The following is a 16,767-nucleotide window of genomic DNA, read 5'->3' on the forward strand; positions in this document are numbered from 1 at the left end:
TTATTTTTTTTGCTATGCATAAATACAGACTATTATTTAAGTAGACAATACAGCGCATGAAGCAGCTTGTAATTGCTGTGCGTTTAGCTTTCGTTAGTTTGGTTAATAGGGCAGTTTAAACCAGGACACATGTCCAGGCTTTTACTGTAAGCACCTCTAATAATTTACTTGGCATAGATTTAAAAATGCAGAAGTAAAGTCTGTGCTGTAACTTATTGGCGTGTGCTTGTGTTTATTTTCCTGGCTGTCTGCATTTGTGTTTATCTGTGTCTGTGTGTACATGAGGGCATATATCTGTGAGTGTGTATTTCAGAGCTGGTGAAGTGCGTGTCCAGCTGGGTCTCTCCCAAGGCCAGCCTGACCTGCAGCAAAACTGGCAAGAAAGAGAGCTGCTCCCTCACCTGTTCCTCCAAAGCTCACTATCTGGCAGGTAGGCCGTAGAAACTCGCAGGCACAGTGGCCTTGGGCCTCCCTAGCTGCTGTGAAAGGCTGGGCCATTGACCTCTGAAATTAACACCTTTCTGCCATGTGTAGTTGTAAAAAGGTTGGACAAATCCCCTCATGACGGTTAACCCTGTATCTTAAAACTCAATTATGTGTTTAGTAATATGACTCAGTTTTAGTAATAGCAATAAACAAGTGGGGAATATGCTTGAGGCAGTCACAGAGGAAATCTTCACATGTATTTGCATTTCTGTGTGTCTGGAGTGGCTGATGCCCTTGTTTCTTGTGGTTTCATTGCAGAATCTGATAACAGTTATACAGTGAGCTGTGGGATTCCTATCCTCCGTGGCAAAAGTACCCCCAAAGCGAACAGCAGCAACTCACAGAGCTGTATAGGTAACCCCCCATTTCAGTGCTAAACGGATAACAAGCCACAGTTTCTGCATTTATTTCTCTTGTCCAGCCCTCGACACATGCTGCATAACAGCCATATCATTTTTTTATTCACTGTTTTTTAATCCTGCAACTCCAGTTGCTGCTGAAGACAGGCTAAATATTTCAAATTGCTTTGATCTTTCTTGATGCTTTGTCTCTTGCTCTTCTTATTCATCCTGAAAATAAACGTCATCAGTAAAATTCAGTCATGAAAGTTTTGATGCATTCCTATTATTCTCCTTCATTAAAATTGCTGGCTCAGTCTATTAGACACACCAGTATTTCTCCTATTAAGATACAGGCAGCCAAAGATTACATTTTGTTTCGTGCTATTATTTTATTTCTTTAGATAACTCCGCTTCAGCTCTCCATGTTCTAACTTTATTTTGATCATTCTCAAAGTCTCTTTTATTCTTTTGAATTATGTACCCTGAGCATCATGATTTCTGCCCACTATCACTATTTCCTTTCGTGGGCAGTAAGACCTCCCCCCATTTTCAGGAAATCTGCAGAATGATTTCTTGAAAATCACAACAGACTGGTGTATCTTTCCAGGTTATACTAAATGACTGGTCATTTATACATAAAAATATATAATTTATATATATATATTATAAAGATATTTATGTATATTATTCTTTATTTGCAATAGTCTGAATTTCATTCCCACTCAGATGTCTCCCTGAACTCTATCATAGCCAGTATTATTTGGAAGGGCATGTGGCCAAGGGTTTGATTGATGACCTTTCAGCACCCAAAAGCTTATGGTGGTTTGGCTTTATCTACATTTAAATATTATTATTGGGCATTTCAGTGAAGAGTGTTTAGGACTTGGCATAGATTATACCCCTTAGACTTTAGGTTCTTTTATTTTCTGCCCCAAGAGGAAGGACTGCATCCTTCCAAATGGGGCATCTAACAGCTTTGGACATATTGGACGGGTGGAAAATAGGCAGCCACCTTCATGGAATGACCCCGTAATTTATCTTCCAAAAATTGACTAAAAATCTTTTCTATGATTCACTTTTTTGTTGCTGTCTTTTTGTGAACTCTCCTTTCCTTTTTCTTTGGCTGATACTATATTATAATTATTGTGTACCAATTCAAAAGAGAATAAGAAACATTTTGACACCAGAGATCACTGAAGTAATTGCAAATCAGAAATGTTGTTCGGGTTATGACGCAGGTGAACATTTTTAATGAAATCGCAGGATCGGGTAACATTTTCCTTGCACTGTGCTGAAGTTTGTTATTCTGATTATCATCAATTCCTGTGTTTTTTGTCCTGACACTTAGGGAAATGATTGTGATTAAGGGAAGCTGAAGCAGAGTAAGTGTATGGGGTCACTGTGGTATCAGAGAGGTGAGGGTAAAGGGAGAGAGAACTGGTCCTGCTGTGTCAGGTTAACACCACACACTGCTCTGTTTGTCTGTAGAGACTCTGGCTCCACCAGTGAAGCACAAAGCCTCTTTCAAGATCAAAGACGCCAAGTGTCACCTGCACCCCAAACTGAAGGGCCGCCAAGAAGAGGGTGGGCGCCAGCAGGGGCCAGGTGAGACATGATGGGCGTGAGCATGTGAGGGAGTGTGTGTACAGGTCTACACACTCACTCCCTTCATAAAACGTCTCAGAAGAGAGATGTGAGGAATATGTTGCTCACTCTCAAAGTGAAAGAAATCTGTACCACAGGGGGCATATTACTACAAAATAATGAATGCTTACAGCCTTGCTGTGTTAAACAGCCCTGAATTAGTGTGGTGCTCCTCTGCACCTACAGTATAATTATAACCCTACTGCATTATATCTGTGTAAGGCCTTACATGACACACAAAGCCACATTTCCAGACACAGATGGGTTTGTGTCTGTTCTGTTTTAAACTTGCTGATGTGAAGCAGCTGCTTTTTTTTCGTATGCCAGGGCTCTGTATCCCGTTGTCACTGAAACCCAGGGTTCAGCTATAGATTTCACACTGTTTTGGAGTTGTGGAGGAATTGTAGTGATTCCGTATTTAAAAATATGTCCACCAGCAGCGGCAGCAGGCTCCAGAATCAAAGGTCATCACTGTCTTGCAAAGCCAATTTCAAGGCCAGCCTCACACACTGAACCCCACCCCAACTCCCCCTGCATGCCTCTCAGTGTCTATGTCTGCTTTTCCCCAGGGAGTGGGCAGCCCTGCAGCGACTGCTTCGTCACCTTCGTCAACCTGAAGTGTGACTCCTCCAAGAAAGCAAAGGGCCGCCGTACCCGCAACCCCCCCAACAAGGAGGTGACCAGGATCACGCTGGAGCTGGAAGCAGAGATCAAGCCCGGTGACGTCACAGGTGAGGAGACACCGAGCGGACCGGAAACATGCTGCAAACGTCTCAGCAAAGAGACCCGGCATGGTATCTGCTAGGCAGGGCATAGTCCTGCCTCTCACCCTGTGTTTCCAGGAAGGGCTCCAGGGTGCTGTCCTAACCAGGAGTAACCAGGCATTCTGAAAATAAAATAAAGAACCGATCACTGTCTGTCCTAGAGCTTCAAATGGTTAACAAATTCTGTAGCTGGCCCACCTCTCCTTAATCCAAGAAACAACTTTTCTTTTCTTTCTTAACTGTTTTTGCTTTGTTACAGGAAGGCTTACAAGGTGGATCGTCACAGTGATGTTTTTTGTAACCTGTATTCTGGTGGAAGTGTCTTGCGGTTCAAAGCATTGATCCCTGTCCAATAAGGGAAAGCATTGTCTTTTGGAGAATAGTCATCTTGTGCCTAAGTGTTAGGAGACAAATGTTTTCCTAATCTTGTTATTGATCAGGTTGAAGGATGTTCTTTATTGATTATTTAATGCTACATAGATTACCCTGAAATCAAAGAGGATGTAATCAATACCATTGGAAACAGGGTGAATAAGGAGAATGGGTTATTGTGATGTTGATGTGCACCCATGTCTTTATGTGTCCCCCCGCTCAGATATAATCTGCCTGTGCCCCTGCATTTCCACAGGAAACTGCAATCTGAACTGCCTAAGACAACGTATGGAGAAGCAGGTGAAGTCCTACATCAAGACCCTGAAGAAATCCATCAACCAGGAACGCTTCCTGATCCGTGTGGCTGGTCTGGATTATGAGGTGGCCCAAAAGCTGGCGGGAGCCACTGAGAAGCAGGAGAACTGTGGACCGGGTCGGGAGAGAGAGAGTGGGCGCTGTGGTAAGGAAGGGGCTGACGGCAGCATCTCCGACTGAGAGACACAGCCATGGAGCTTAGAAGTGTTGAAAAGCAAACATAGACAGTAAACAGTTTATTTTGTATCTTAACACACTTACCATACTTAGTGACAGAACAGGCACCATATATGTGTGTCAAACAATTGCTCATACTGTATTGATATGGTCTATCTGAGGAGTATATAAGGAGACTATATGGGAAAGACACGTAAAATGCAGATTAAATTCCATTTATTTTAAAAAAAGTTCTTTACAGTAAATTAGCCTAAAAAAAGAGGACTGAATGAGAAGCTTTGTCATTTAAAAAACATGCTTCTGTATCTGTCACACTGCACACAGTCTCTGACTCATGTCTTTGCTGCTTTTTCAGTCAGATGTGTGCCCGGGTCCTACTACCATGGGGAGCAGGAACGATGCCTTCCGTGCCCACCAGGCACCTTCCAAGAGAAGGAGGGGCAGCTGGCCTGTGACCTCTGCCCTGGAAGTGAAGGCCATGGACCTTCTGGTGCTCGAAATATAACATCCTGTGCAGGTATGTCCAGAGTACTCTTGCAGCCTTTCTCCAGATGTCTCATTTCTCAAATGACTAGGGTTTTTCTGTCACAAAGCACAATCCGACTAAACAGTTGTTGTGTTTTAACAAACCAAGTACTGTCATACTTATGTAAATGAGCACAACACAACAGAGTGTTTCATCAAAAGCCTAATATTTTTCCCATTTTTTATATTTAATATGTCACAGCTGTGTACATGCATTCTCACATTCTTTACCAATGTATTTGTGTATATAATCTAATAATAATAAACCATTATTAATGGTGATATTATCAGCTTTAAGCTTGATTTAATCAGATCTCAAAAGCTAAGCAGCAGCGAATCCTTATCTATACTGGGATGGGAGACCTGTAAGGAAAACTGGGATGATCCTGTAAATGGTGTTAGTGGAATAGTAGGGGGCTCTCTTTCCCCTGGACCAGAATTTACAGAACCAGTGCCCCAGTGATAAGGAGTTCTGTGCTGTAGGAGACAGTGTCCACTGGGTAAGACATTGAAACCACAGTCCTGATTAGGGTCATTAAAGACCCCGTCGCCCCATGTAAGAGCATAGATATAAACTACGATGCTCTGGCGAAATTCCACTCTTACCTTGCACAATCTGGCCTCCTTAAAGTTATCCCTTAATGTATTTAGTGAAGTAATTTCACACTTCTCTACATGATCTGCTGTGTAGCAGGGCTGCTGTGCATCATCTACGTTAGTGCTGTACTGCAGAGGTGGATTATTTAAAGGGCTTTGTAATCTTTTGGGATGAAAAGCAAGGAATTATTATTATAAAAATCAAATGTGTGATGATAATTCCTGGAAGATATTGTATATCTTACTCGATAAATATGCTTTAACATAAACAAAGCTGAAGTACAGTAGGTAGCTGAGTCAGTATGGGTAGGCTAGAAGAAACAGGTTTCATTCCATGCTGATAGCAAAAGTAATGAAACACAACATTTCGCCTGTGGAGCCTTCTTCGGGTGGTACATTTTTTTTCTTTCATTTGTTTTCCTCTCAACATGGAATAAATCTTTACCTGCTTCATTACATAAATGAACCTAATGTAGAACCGGTATACCCCAGTTATATTCTATATTTTGAGCAAGTAATAATGTAGCTCTGTTCCTTCTTTCTGCTGTGCTCAGGTCAGTGCCCCACAGGGCATTACTCCACCGACGGGTTCAAGCCCTGTCAGCCATGCCCACATGGAACCTACCAGCCAGACACAGGCCGGACCTTGTGCTTCCCCTGTGGTGGGGGGTTGAGCACCAAGTGGGAGGGTGCCAGTTCCTTCCACGACTGCGAGGCCAAAGGTGAGCTAGCCTTCTCCCTAGAGAACCCCATTCAGGGTTCGCAAAGGTGGTGCTACAGGCCGCGTGCTTGAGGTTATATTTCCCAGAGATAACACTAGGCCAAACTAAAGTACGTTTTTTTCTTTAAATAGGGAGCCGCCATCTAGAACCAGAAATATTTTTACACTTTACACTTCTTCAGTGGCTTCAGCATAAAACTAAAAAAACGTGTTTCAAACCCTAGCCCTAACCCTCTTCCTAAGGACAGCTGATTTATGTTTCTGTTATGATATTTGTTGTACCCCAGACATAGCCCCATTTCAGTGTATAACCATGAGTTCTGCTAGGCCATTATAGTGCAGAATGTTATGTTCCTCACCTATTCTTTGGCCTTACTAATCCATGTCCTGTCTCTGTTCTCTGCAGTTCAGTGTTCTCCTGGTCACTACTACAATACTACAGTCCATCGATGCATTCGTTGCCCAGTAGGCACCTATCAGCCAGACTTCCGCCAGAACTACTGTATCTCCTGCCCTGGCAACACCACCACAGACTTTGACGGCGCCACCACTGTCTCCCAGTGCAAGAGTAAGGCCCTTCAGACATGCCTCGCCCTTCTCTGACTCCGTCTGAGTTCTCACAGTGGAATATCTAAACTTGTCCTGTCTGTCATGTGTGCGTTCTTGTACATGTTTGTGTTCACAATACAGACCGGGAGTGTGGTGGCGAACTGGGCGAGTACACTGGCTATATCGAGTCACCCAATTACCCGGGCAACTACCCTGCCAATGTGGAGTGCACTTGGAACATCAACCCCCCACCCAAGCGCAAGATCCTCATTGTGGTGCCCGAGATCTTCCTGCCCTCCGAGGACGAATGTGGGGACGTGCTGGTGATGCGCAAAAACTGTGAGTTCAGCCTCTCTGCCTTTCTGGTAGCCCTCAGTCACACCACAATATCGCCTCAACACGATGCGGTAGCATGTCAGTAATGAAACAGCTATGCTAAACAAGGACTAGAACACCACGAAATAAGCTGATTTATATGCAGTACTAGAATATGTCAAAAGGAAGTTGACAGCTAATGTAAGAGCAGTGGCAAAAAAAAGTTTAATTAGAAGGAGTTCTTGTTGCTTGATAGCTTTTTTGTTTAGATCACTGCACTGTTAAATATTATCCCTAAAACATGGTAGAATTACCCCACTTTTACAAAATACATTTCAATCCATTGTTAAAATATCAGCTTTTTGCATGACTGTGTACCTCTGGCCCCGCTTGTTACACGAGAGCGGATAGTTTTTTTTTAGCTCCATTGTTGTGTGTTTTACATATTGTTTGTCACAGCTGCTCATTTTAAATAGCAAGGTTCTGTATCTGTAGTTCTTCTTGAATGTGTTTATTTGTTGTGTTGGTGTTGAAGCTTAATGTCGTCCGCGATTTGTAACATAACAAAATGTCCTGAACAATTTCTAATTAAGGCATTACTAATGAGCATTACTGACGTCGTACACACTGCTTCTGTCTCCCTCTTTTGCCCATTATCCTCCAGCCTCTCCAACCTCCATCACCACCTACGAGACGTGTCAGACATACGAGCGTCCCATTGCCTTCACGGCGCGCTCTCGCCGCCTCTGGATCAACTTCAAATCCAACGAGGCCAACAGTGCCCGGGGCTTCCAGATCCCCTATGTCACGTACGATGGTAAAGGCCTAGCACAGTGTTCACGACACCCAACGGTGTGCACAGCACCCAACAGTGTTCACACACCCTACAGTGTTCACAGCACCAAACGGTGTTCACAGCACCCAACGGTATTCAAGCGTTCACAACTCCTGACAGTTTTCACAACACCCAACAGTGTTCACAGCACCTAACATCGTTCACAACACCCAACGGTGTTCATAACACCCAACAGTGTTCACAGCACCTAGCAGTGTTCACAACGTCCAACGGTGTTCACAAAACCCAATGGTGTTCACAACACCCTACAGTGTTCAGAGCACCTAACAGTGTTCACAACACCCAACAGTGTTCTAAGCACCCAACAGTGTTCAAGTAGTCACAACTCCTAACACTGTTCACAGCATCCAACAGTGTTCACAGCGTCCAACAGTGTTCACAACTTGTAACAATGTTCACAGCACCAAACAGAGTTCACAGACAGTCATCTAAAGAAGCATGTGAACACCGTCCCATAAGAAACATTTCAGAACCAAGCCAAAGGTAGTATTCACAATGGTGAATGTCTCTGTTGGAGATATGTTAGATGTCGTGGAGATCTTTAGCAAACTATGAATATAGGTACACTTCTTAAAACATAGCTTTCTACCATAAGTCATGCCTGAACATACAGTAGGGTGCACCTAAAGGCTAGCACGTCATGGGAAATTACATCATACATAGGAACTGCTGTCTATAAATGAAGGAGCAGTACCAATATTTTTCCTCTGCTGTTGACCTTTCTGACCTTTAAAAAAATCCCTGTACTGCTTTGGGCAATAGTATTCACGTAATATCAAAATGTTTACATTGTTCCTTTGTACATATTTGTCAATGCCATTATAACATGAATACTAATACAGTGTGTAATAATGTGTCCAGCACGTTTTGAAGCATATTTATTTTGCCATGTGAACAATCATATATATTTTATTTGCCCCATACCTCCCCTACTTACTCTTTGATCCCACACTGCAGTGTTTAGAAGCAGTAAAATGTATTGTTCACAAAATATATGCCTTGAAAAAATCCTGTTCTACGGTATGCTGAAATGTCCGAATATCTGTAGGCTTAACCCTGACAGACAAGTCTGAAAGCAACCATAGGTTAGAGGCTGATGTGTTTTGTACTGGATTCACACTGTGTGTGCCTAATACTGTATCTGCACTCTTTTTGCAGAGGACTATGAACAGCTGGTGGAGGACATTGTGAGAGATGGCAGGCTGTATGCGTCTGAAAACCACCAAGAGATCCTGAAGGTGAGGCCCTGTGTCTGCAGTCATCTGGATCTTTCCTTTTGGGCTTTTTTAAACCCTAATTTTGGGATGTCTCAAAACTAATCCAAAACCTCTCATCCTTACACTAGATAGTGGAATTGGGAAAGGTTTTTTAATGTATCATGTTAAACAGTCTGAAAGTTTCAAAACAAGTATATTGGGATATTCCAGACCAGTGTGGATCCACTCAGGTTGATGTTCAATTGGCATGCGTCAGCTGCAAAGGAACACGTAGTGGTGAATTCCATGATAAAAAAACAGAAAGGAGCAACACAACATTTGGGCTGTAGAGAATCCCGAAAAAGGATTTACACCCCAAATTGTGCATCTCTCCTTTCTGTTTTCAACACGGAATTATTTGTTCCTTTGAACTGGCTGATGCAGCTGAGCTTTCATTTTCAATCTGAGTTGCCGGCTCCTAGCCTGACATCACTGGTCTTTGATGATGCAAATGCATTTTGTTTTCTACAGCCCCACCCCATAAAATGTGAAAGAGCAGGGCACAGTTTACGCTTTACAAACCTGACCTAAAAAACAGTTGAACTCTGTCGGTTTGCCGGTCTCTTGACGTGAGCTTGCTGTTATCCTTGGCAGGATAAGAAGCTGATTAAAACCCTGTTTGATGTGCTGGCTCACCCAAACCACTACTTCAACTACACCACCCGGGAGTCCAAGGAGATGCTTCCACGATCCTTCATCCGCCTGCTCAGCAGCAAAGTCTCGGCCTTCCTCAGACCATACAAGTAGCCCCAGGGCCAGCGAGCCAGCTACATAGCCCGCAGCAGCAACAAGATGACAAAGAGACTCTCTTTTTATGGCTTTTAAAACATACGTCACTATGCAGATTTTCATTTTTTTCGGCTTTTGTTTCTACCGGCGGATGTCACCCACCGAGCTCACTCCAGTCTTCTCATTGAGTCAGACCAGATTTTGGTTTGATTGGCTCTTCCCCCCTCCATCTTTATTTATCGCCACTTGTTGTTGTGTCCATTTTTTGTTTGTCTGAAGTCCCGTGAAAGACGTTCGCAAAACCCTGTGCTTTAGCTGCAGCGAGAACTGTCTCCATCACAGCTGCTTCCTTTCAAGGTGAAAGAACATCCTTATTAGAACAATAAGGAACTTTTACATACTTAAAATGAATTGAAATTTTCACCGGATGTGTGAAAGTGGTAAAGTGCTTTCTTGTTGGACTCTTATGTAGTCTCCTTTTCCTAAAATGGGACTTGAGCTCTGGTATCTCTTATTGTTTTGTACATCTTAATTATGTTCAGAGCATTACTATATTCAGGCTCTTAGAGCAATGCTTCTTAAGGTCTTGCTGTTAAAACAGTTTGATTTCTTATCTTTTTATGTCCGTTTCTTGTTGGATTGTATTAGTTTGTGTTGCTTCCTTTTAAACTGTTCTTATATTCCAAGTTAAATAGCTTCTCCAAACAGAAACCTCTATTTTCAGCACACATTTAGTGCTTCCAAAAAACACAGTATAGGAAACCTAGAGAAACCCGAGTCTGTGATCACAATGTGTTTTAATGTGCTTCACATTAAAAACGGTCCCTTAACAGAGACGGAAAAAAAAATGTTCCTGGGACATCAGGTGCTCACTTCAATGGTCACTTTAAAACTTGGTTTTGATTCGAACCCTTGAATATTTAAGGGTTTCCCCCCAGAAGGAGCTACTTTTGTTGGAAAAAAAAAATGGATCTGATAGAAAAGAGAGAATTGAAAAACGTGACCGAAGACAATATATGAAAGGAGCAGTTAAGGCATACTATAGCAAGAATTCAAAACTGGCAAGTTATTCAGATAATGCTTAGGCCTCATTTAAGTCACAGCTGTGACCCTGAGATCTTGATTCATTGTTGTAATTAACTGACTGTGATGAAGTTTGAGCCCAGGTTTTCCAGGTGGCCCACCCCAAATGAATACCCTTTCACCCAAAGAAGCCAAGTCCTCTGCTGATACCCTTCTCCCCCTCTAACTCTGTCCCACCAAAATCAGCTCTTCCAAAGACTGCCTCAGTGGCAAGATTATCCTTTTTTATTTTATGCACTAGATCTAGACCCACCATCCTACCTTTGTTGTAAAAGTGCAATGATTTTAGTCTTCTTTTGTTGTTCTTTTGTATACAGCAAGGGAAGAACAATATTTATACCTGCCAAAACTGTACAATGGAATGTCTTTTTTATTTTTTTAAAGAATATATTCTTACGTTACTTTTGAAATACAGCGACTGGCACTTGGGTTGTATTTAAAAACAAAACAGGATCTAAACGTTTTCATGTCCCTTAAAAATGGATGTCATTTTAATTTAAATAGTAATATACATGTATATATCTAAAGAACATCCTTGCGGATGAACAACTTTACAGGTCTTAAAACAAAGTTCTTCACATTATTGAAACTTCCTAGTGGTGCATATATACTGTTAATACACATAGTGTGCAAGTTTATTAGAACGCCCCAGTACTTCTGTAAACATTCATTTGCTGTGAATGTGAAACCACTCTTTTTTTAAAACCCTGGTAAATTGTCAAAATAGAAAAATTAGGTTAACAAATTTAATTTATGTCCATATGCCACACATATCAGATCATTTTAAAATGTTTAGAGAAAACTAATACATAGACTTTAACATAGCAAAATAGTAAAAAAGACTGCTTTGAAGTTTGGTTTTGATTATCTTCACAAAATAGGTGGACAGCAGTCAGTACTATTACCAGTCATACTATTTGTAGTATCGTATCCCAGGAAAAATGCTGATTAGGTAGAATTTCATATGCCAGTAAGATGACTTCAAATAAACCTCCAATAAAACCTTAACTTGGATTTAGTTGTTATGCTGCTTCAGGTTAGATAGGTTTATGAAAATGTCATGTACAGTACTTTTTTGGGTACAAAGCTCTATAATTCAAGAACCCTATTAAATGTGCACATCACTGCACAATATTTCTACAAATAGAATAATCTTCTGTCAGTTGGTACAAGTTTAGCAGTAATTGCATTAAAAAATGAACAAATCGCATGGTTTTCATACTACAAGAACACATTTCCAGGTGTTCCACTGCACCTTCATGACCAGAGACGCATCATGAGGACAGTAGAGCCCAGGCTGCCATCGCTGTTTTCTTGAATGTTATGAAAGAAGCCAAGCTGCATCAGTTCTCTTGAGTCTCATATTTATATCGGCTTTTTTTCGTTATTCCGTTTCCGCATATAACTGTTCAACCACCCTCTTCCTCCTCTTCCTTTCCCAGCGCATCAGCCTGAACACAAACACACATTCATTTTTGTTTTATTGCCTTTTTTTTAAAAAAAAAATAAGAGTTTGCTATGATGATGTATCATAGAGTTGATAATGGTATTTGCACTTGAAAATTGTTATTGCTCATGTAAAAAATGATGTCTGGATTTTGTATTGTCTTTTTTAATGAATGGAATTTGGTGTTCTTACGTGTTTACAAGCTCTTGCGTCTTTCTTTACTGAAACCCGTGGGTCTCAATGTAGCAAAACTAAAGAAATCAGATCTTATATTTCTGGTCATCTTCGTGATCCTACGGTGCCTTCAGTAATACGCAGACAAGACCAAACCTGAGCTCATCTTTTTACAGTTTCTTTGCACACTTGCATTTTGGAGATTGAATAATTGACAAAAGAGCTACAGCACACTTGCACATACATATATCAGCATACTCTATTGTAAATGAAGAAAAAGACAAACAGGAAGGCAATGCCACATCATATACACCAACGGATAGAGCTTCCTATCCTCACTGTCCAGGAACGTCATGGCTTTGAACAAACAATTCAGTAGAAGCACACATCTTCTTCCAGGCAACTACACATCAGACAGCGAGCCAGCGGGGCTTGAATTCAAGCGGTGCTAAACTTGGGTAGCTCTGCACTCTTCCCAGCTCTGTCATTTAAGAAGAATCAAACCTGCTTCTATTTTTCATATTAAAGAAACTTGTTTCGAGATCAGAAACAGCCCGACCTGATGAAGACACCTCAAATCACTGTCAGCACCAGCCATGCACATGTATTCAAGAAGTGTTTGAGTGCTGGACCGCCTTACTCAAAACGGTTTTGTCACACTGCAGTTTCGAATTACCGTAGCTATTTTCAGGTGCAATCTTTTGTTTTTGATTAAGTTTCAATTCATTAGATATGGCGAGTCAGAATAAGGTGACGTTAAAAGCGCTTATGAAAGCAGGGATCTGTCTGCAATCTTGTTTGTCGTTGTACCCTATTTTCCGTCACAGTTTATCCGTCCCAGTACGCCTGCCATAGGATCATCACTTTTACAACTATCCAACCTTCGAACTATAGCAGTGTCAAAGGTGAACGTGGAAAATCTTTATAGGCTTCCACTATTTAATAAAAAAAAAACTCCAACCCATTGGGGTATTTAGTATCAGACTTAACGAGAGCCAATAAGCACATACAGTAAAAAGAGAAACCAGCGAGGGTGTATTATAACACTGCACCGGACGAGGGCGCTAAGCGTGTACTGCACGCCAATATACCATTACAAAGTCTAAACACCTAAACGCCTGGTCTGTCCTATAAAAACTGACGTATTGTAGCTCTTCGGGACAAACTTTAGTCGTCTAAGTAAATAACGTTAACAATATAAAAACATTATTCAGTATCGTTAAAGGGTCGTTGAAATTATGTGAGTTTGGCGGCGGTTGGATCGTCTGAATGTACATACACGTACCGGAATGCTGTGGCAGTCCGTATCAGGATAATCTTTGGGTGACCGGTGGCACAATTGCTGAATATATGCAATGAATATTAGGAAGTGCATAACATTTGGCAATTATATTAGTTCTTACTGTGCTGAGGTCTTAATTTTTCAATTTAATCTGAATTTATTGCGTGCGCCCCGAGGCTCGGGTGCGTAAATACGGTACCCATCCGGGGATGAAGGCTTCAATTAGTGCAGGCGTCAGCAAGAGACTGGTCGTCACGTGTTGTCACTCTCGCCTGCACAGCCGGCTCCAGACCCGGCAGACAGGGAGGACACGGTGTTACAGGATAGCAGCTCCTCGCGTAGTCAAGCTCAGGGAGATGGAAGAGTCGCTCTCGCTGCACTCGGACCGGGCGGAAGACGTGGCCAGTGACTCCAGCTACAGGCACTTCCGCATTAAGCACTTCCACCTGGACTTGGAGGTGGATTTTGAGCAGAGGCAGTTGCGGGGAACCGAGACGCTGCAAGTGAGATGCCTACGGGATTCCCAGAGCGAGTTGCGCCTGGACGTCCACCCGTCCCTGAGGCTGCAGGAGGTGTCCTTCCTCGGGGTCGGCGGCACGGAGTGGACGGCGGCGCAGTTCGAGACGCGAGGATTCACCAGCTACGGCACCACGCTGGTGCTGAGATTTCCCAACCCGTGGAAAAGCAAGGATGAGTTTCAGGTCGCGATCAAGTACTGCGCGACCGATGGACCAGGGGTAAGGATACATCAGTTTTAAATGTGCACATCACTGCACAATCTTTCTACAAATAGAATAATCTTCTGTCAGTTGGTACAAGTTTAGCAGTAATTGCATTAAAAAATGAACAAATCGCATGGTTTTCATACTACAAGAACACATTTCCAGGTGTTCCACTGCACCTTCATGACCAGAGACGCATCATGAGGACAGTAGAGCCCAGGCTGCCATCGCTGTTTTCTTGAATGTTATGAAAGAAGCCAAGCTGCATCAGTTCTCTTGAGTCTCATATTTATATCGGCTTTTTTTCGTTATTCTGTTTCCGCATATCACTGTTCAACCACCCTCTTCCTCCTCTTCCTTTCCCAGCGCATCAGCCTGAACACAAACACACACTCATTTTTGTTTTATTGCCTTTTTTTAAAAAAAAAATAAGAGTTTGCTATGATGATGTATCATAGAGTTGATAATGGTATTTGCACTTGAAAATTGTTATTGCTCATGTAAAAAATGATGTCTGGATTTTGTATTGTCTTTTTTAATGAATGGAATTTGGTGTTCTTACGTGTTTACAAGCTCTTGCGTCTTTCTTTACTGAAACCCGTGGGTCTCAATGTAGCAAAACTAAAGAAATCAGATCTTATATTTCTGGTCATCTTCGTGATCCTACGGTGCCTTCAGTAATACGCAGACAAGACCAAACCTGAGCTCATCTTTTTACAGTTTCTTTGCACACTTGCATTTTGGAGATTGAATAATTGACAAAAGAGCTACAGCACACTTGCACATACATATATCAGCATACTCTATTGTAAATGAAGAAAAAGACAAACAGGAAGGCAATGCCACATCATATACACCAACGGATAGAGCTTCCTATTTTCACTGTCCAGGAACGTCATGGCTTTGAACAAACAATTCAGTAGAAGCACACATCTTCTTCCAGGCAACTACACATCAGACAGCGAGCCAGCGGGGCTTGAATTCAAGCGGTGCTAAACTTGGGTAGCTCTGCACTCTTCCCAGCTCTGTCATTTAAGAAGAATCACACCTGCTTCTATTTTTCATATTAAAGAAACTTGTTTCGAGATCAGAAACAGCCCGACCTGATGAAGACACCTCAAATCACTGTCAGCACCAGCCATGCACATGTATTCAAGAAGAGGGTGCACACCTACAAACACCTTTCCATGTACGAGAAATAACCTGTAGAATGTCAATAAAACAGTCAAGAACAGGTCTATGCAAGGTGAGTTTATGCTGGAAATTTGCCTTCCCAAGTGTGGTGAGGGATGCTGCTCACTCCGACACCAATTAACCCACTAGGGAAATTTTGCCCTCAGGTATACTGTATTCAAAATGAACATACACCACTTTATTTATCAGAGTTATGAGAACAAAATCAACACATTGATACCAACATTTGAGTCATTTGACCTCATGGTTTTTAAACTGCAGGAATTGGTAATCCAGGTTGTGTATTGGTAACAAAGGAAATGAAATGGCAGTTCACTGGCAGTCTTCACAGGAACGCCATGTTCACAGATATTAATTCTATCAGTATTAGAATTGCAACGCTTAAATTCAGTTAACTGGGCAAATGGTGTTTGAGTGCTGGACCGCCTTACTCGAAACGGTTTTGTCACACTGCAGGTACGAATTACCGTAGCTATTTTCAGGTGCAATCTTTTGTTTTTGATTAAGTTTCAATTCATTAGATATGGCGAGTCAGAATAAGGTGACGTTAAAAGCGCTTATGAAAGCAGGGATCTGTCTGCAATCTTGTTTGTCGTTGTACCCTATTTTCCGTCACAGTTTATCCGTCCCAGTACGCCTGCCATAGGATCATCACTTTTACAACTATCCGACCTTCGAACTATAGCAGTGTCAAAGGTGAACGTGGAAAATCTTTATAGGCTTCCACTATTTAATAAAAAAAAAACTCCAACCCATTGGGGTATTTAGTATCAGACTTAACGAGAGCCAATAAGCACATACAGTAAAAAGAGAAACCAGCGAGGGTGTATTATAACACTGCACCGGACGAGGGCGCTAAGCGTGTACTGCACGCCAATATACCATTACAAAGTCTAAACACCTAAACGCCTGGTCTGTCCTATAAAAACTGACGTATTGTAGCTCTTCGGGACAAACTTTAGTCGTCTAAGTAAATAACGTTAACAATATAAAAACATTATTCAGTATCGTTAAAGGGTCGTTGAAATTATGTGAGTTTGGCGGCGGTTGGATCGTCTGAATGTACATACACGTACCGGAATGCTGTGGCAGTCCGTATCAGGATAATCTTTGGGTGACCGGTGGCACAATTGCTGAATATATGCAATGAATATTAGGAAGTGCATAACATTTGGCAATTATATTAGTTCTTACTGTGCTGAGGTCTTAATTTTTCAA

The 16,767-nt window shown here is 41.9% G+C and overlaps 2 protein-coding genes across 3 annotated transcripts in view; both read left to right on the top strand.

Annotated features, from left to right (window-relative positions):
* The window catches only part of scube3 (signal peptide, CUB domain, EGF-like 3), a 115,373-nt gene extending 102,994 nt beyond the window's left edge, over nucleotides 1-12,379 (top strand). For both annotated transcript variants that reach the window (XM_069190263.1, XM_069190264.1), the window contains 12 exons: nucleotides 314-430; nucleotides 745-840; nucleotides 2,316-2,432; nucleotides 3,041-3,202; nucleotides 3,864-4,067; nucleotides 4,455-4,616; nucleotides 5,776-5,943; nucleotides 6,349-6,510; nucleotides 6,633-6,830; nucleotides 7,471-7,623; nucleotides 8,821-8,900; nucleotides 9,513-12,379. In XM_069190263.1, the coding sequence (XP_069046364.1) occupies nucleotides 314-430; nucleotides 745-840; nucleotides 2,316-2,432; nucleotides 3,041-3,202; nucleotides 3,864-4,067; nucleotides 4,455-4,616; nucleotides 5,776-5,943; nucleotides 6,349-6,510; nucleotides 6,633-6,830; nucleotides 7,471-7,623; nucleotides 8,821-8,900; nucleotides 9,513-9,665 (1,772 nt within the window). In that variant the 3' untranslated portion in view covers nucleotides 9,666-12,379. The remainder of the gene's footprint in view (nucleotides 1-313; nucleotides 431-744; nucleotides 841-2,315; nucleotides 2,433-3,040; nucleotides 3,203-3,863; nucleotides 4,068-4,454; nucleotides 4,617-5,775; nucleotides 5,944-6,348; nucleotides 6,511-6,632; nucleotides 6,831-7,470; nucleotides 7,624-8,820; nucleotides 8,901-9,512) is intronic.
* A 1,450-nt stretch (nucleotides 12,380-13,829) lies between these two features.
* On the top strand, nucleotides 13,830-14,927 carry LOC138239195 (aminopeptidase B-like). Its single transcript, XM_069190265.1, has one exon. It carries the CDS (start codon nucleotides 13,843-13,845, stop codon nucleotides 14,389-14,391), a length of 549 nt encoding a protein of 182 aa, XP_069046366.1. The 5' UTR covers nucleotides 13,830-13,842; the 3' UTR covers nucleotides 14,392-14,927.
* Nucleotides 14,928-16,767: the final 1,840 nt, after the last annotated feature.

This window comes from Lepisosteus oculatus, chromosome 5, assembly GCF_040954835.1.
Source record: "Lepisosteus oculatus isolate fLepOcu1 chromosome 5, fLepOcu1.hap2, whole genome shotgun sequence".
NCBI lineage: Eukaryota > Metazoa > Chordata > Actinopteri > Semionotiformes > Lepisosteidae > Lepisosteus > Lepisosteus oculatus.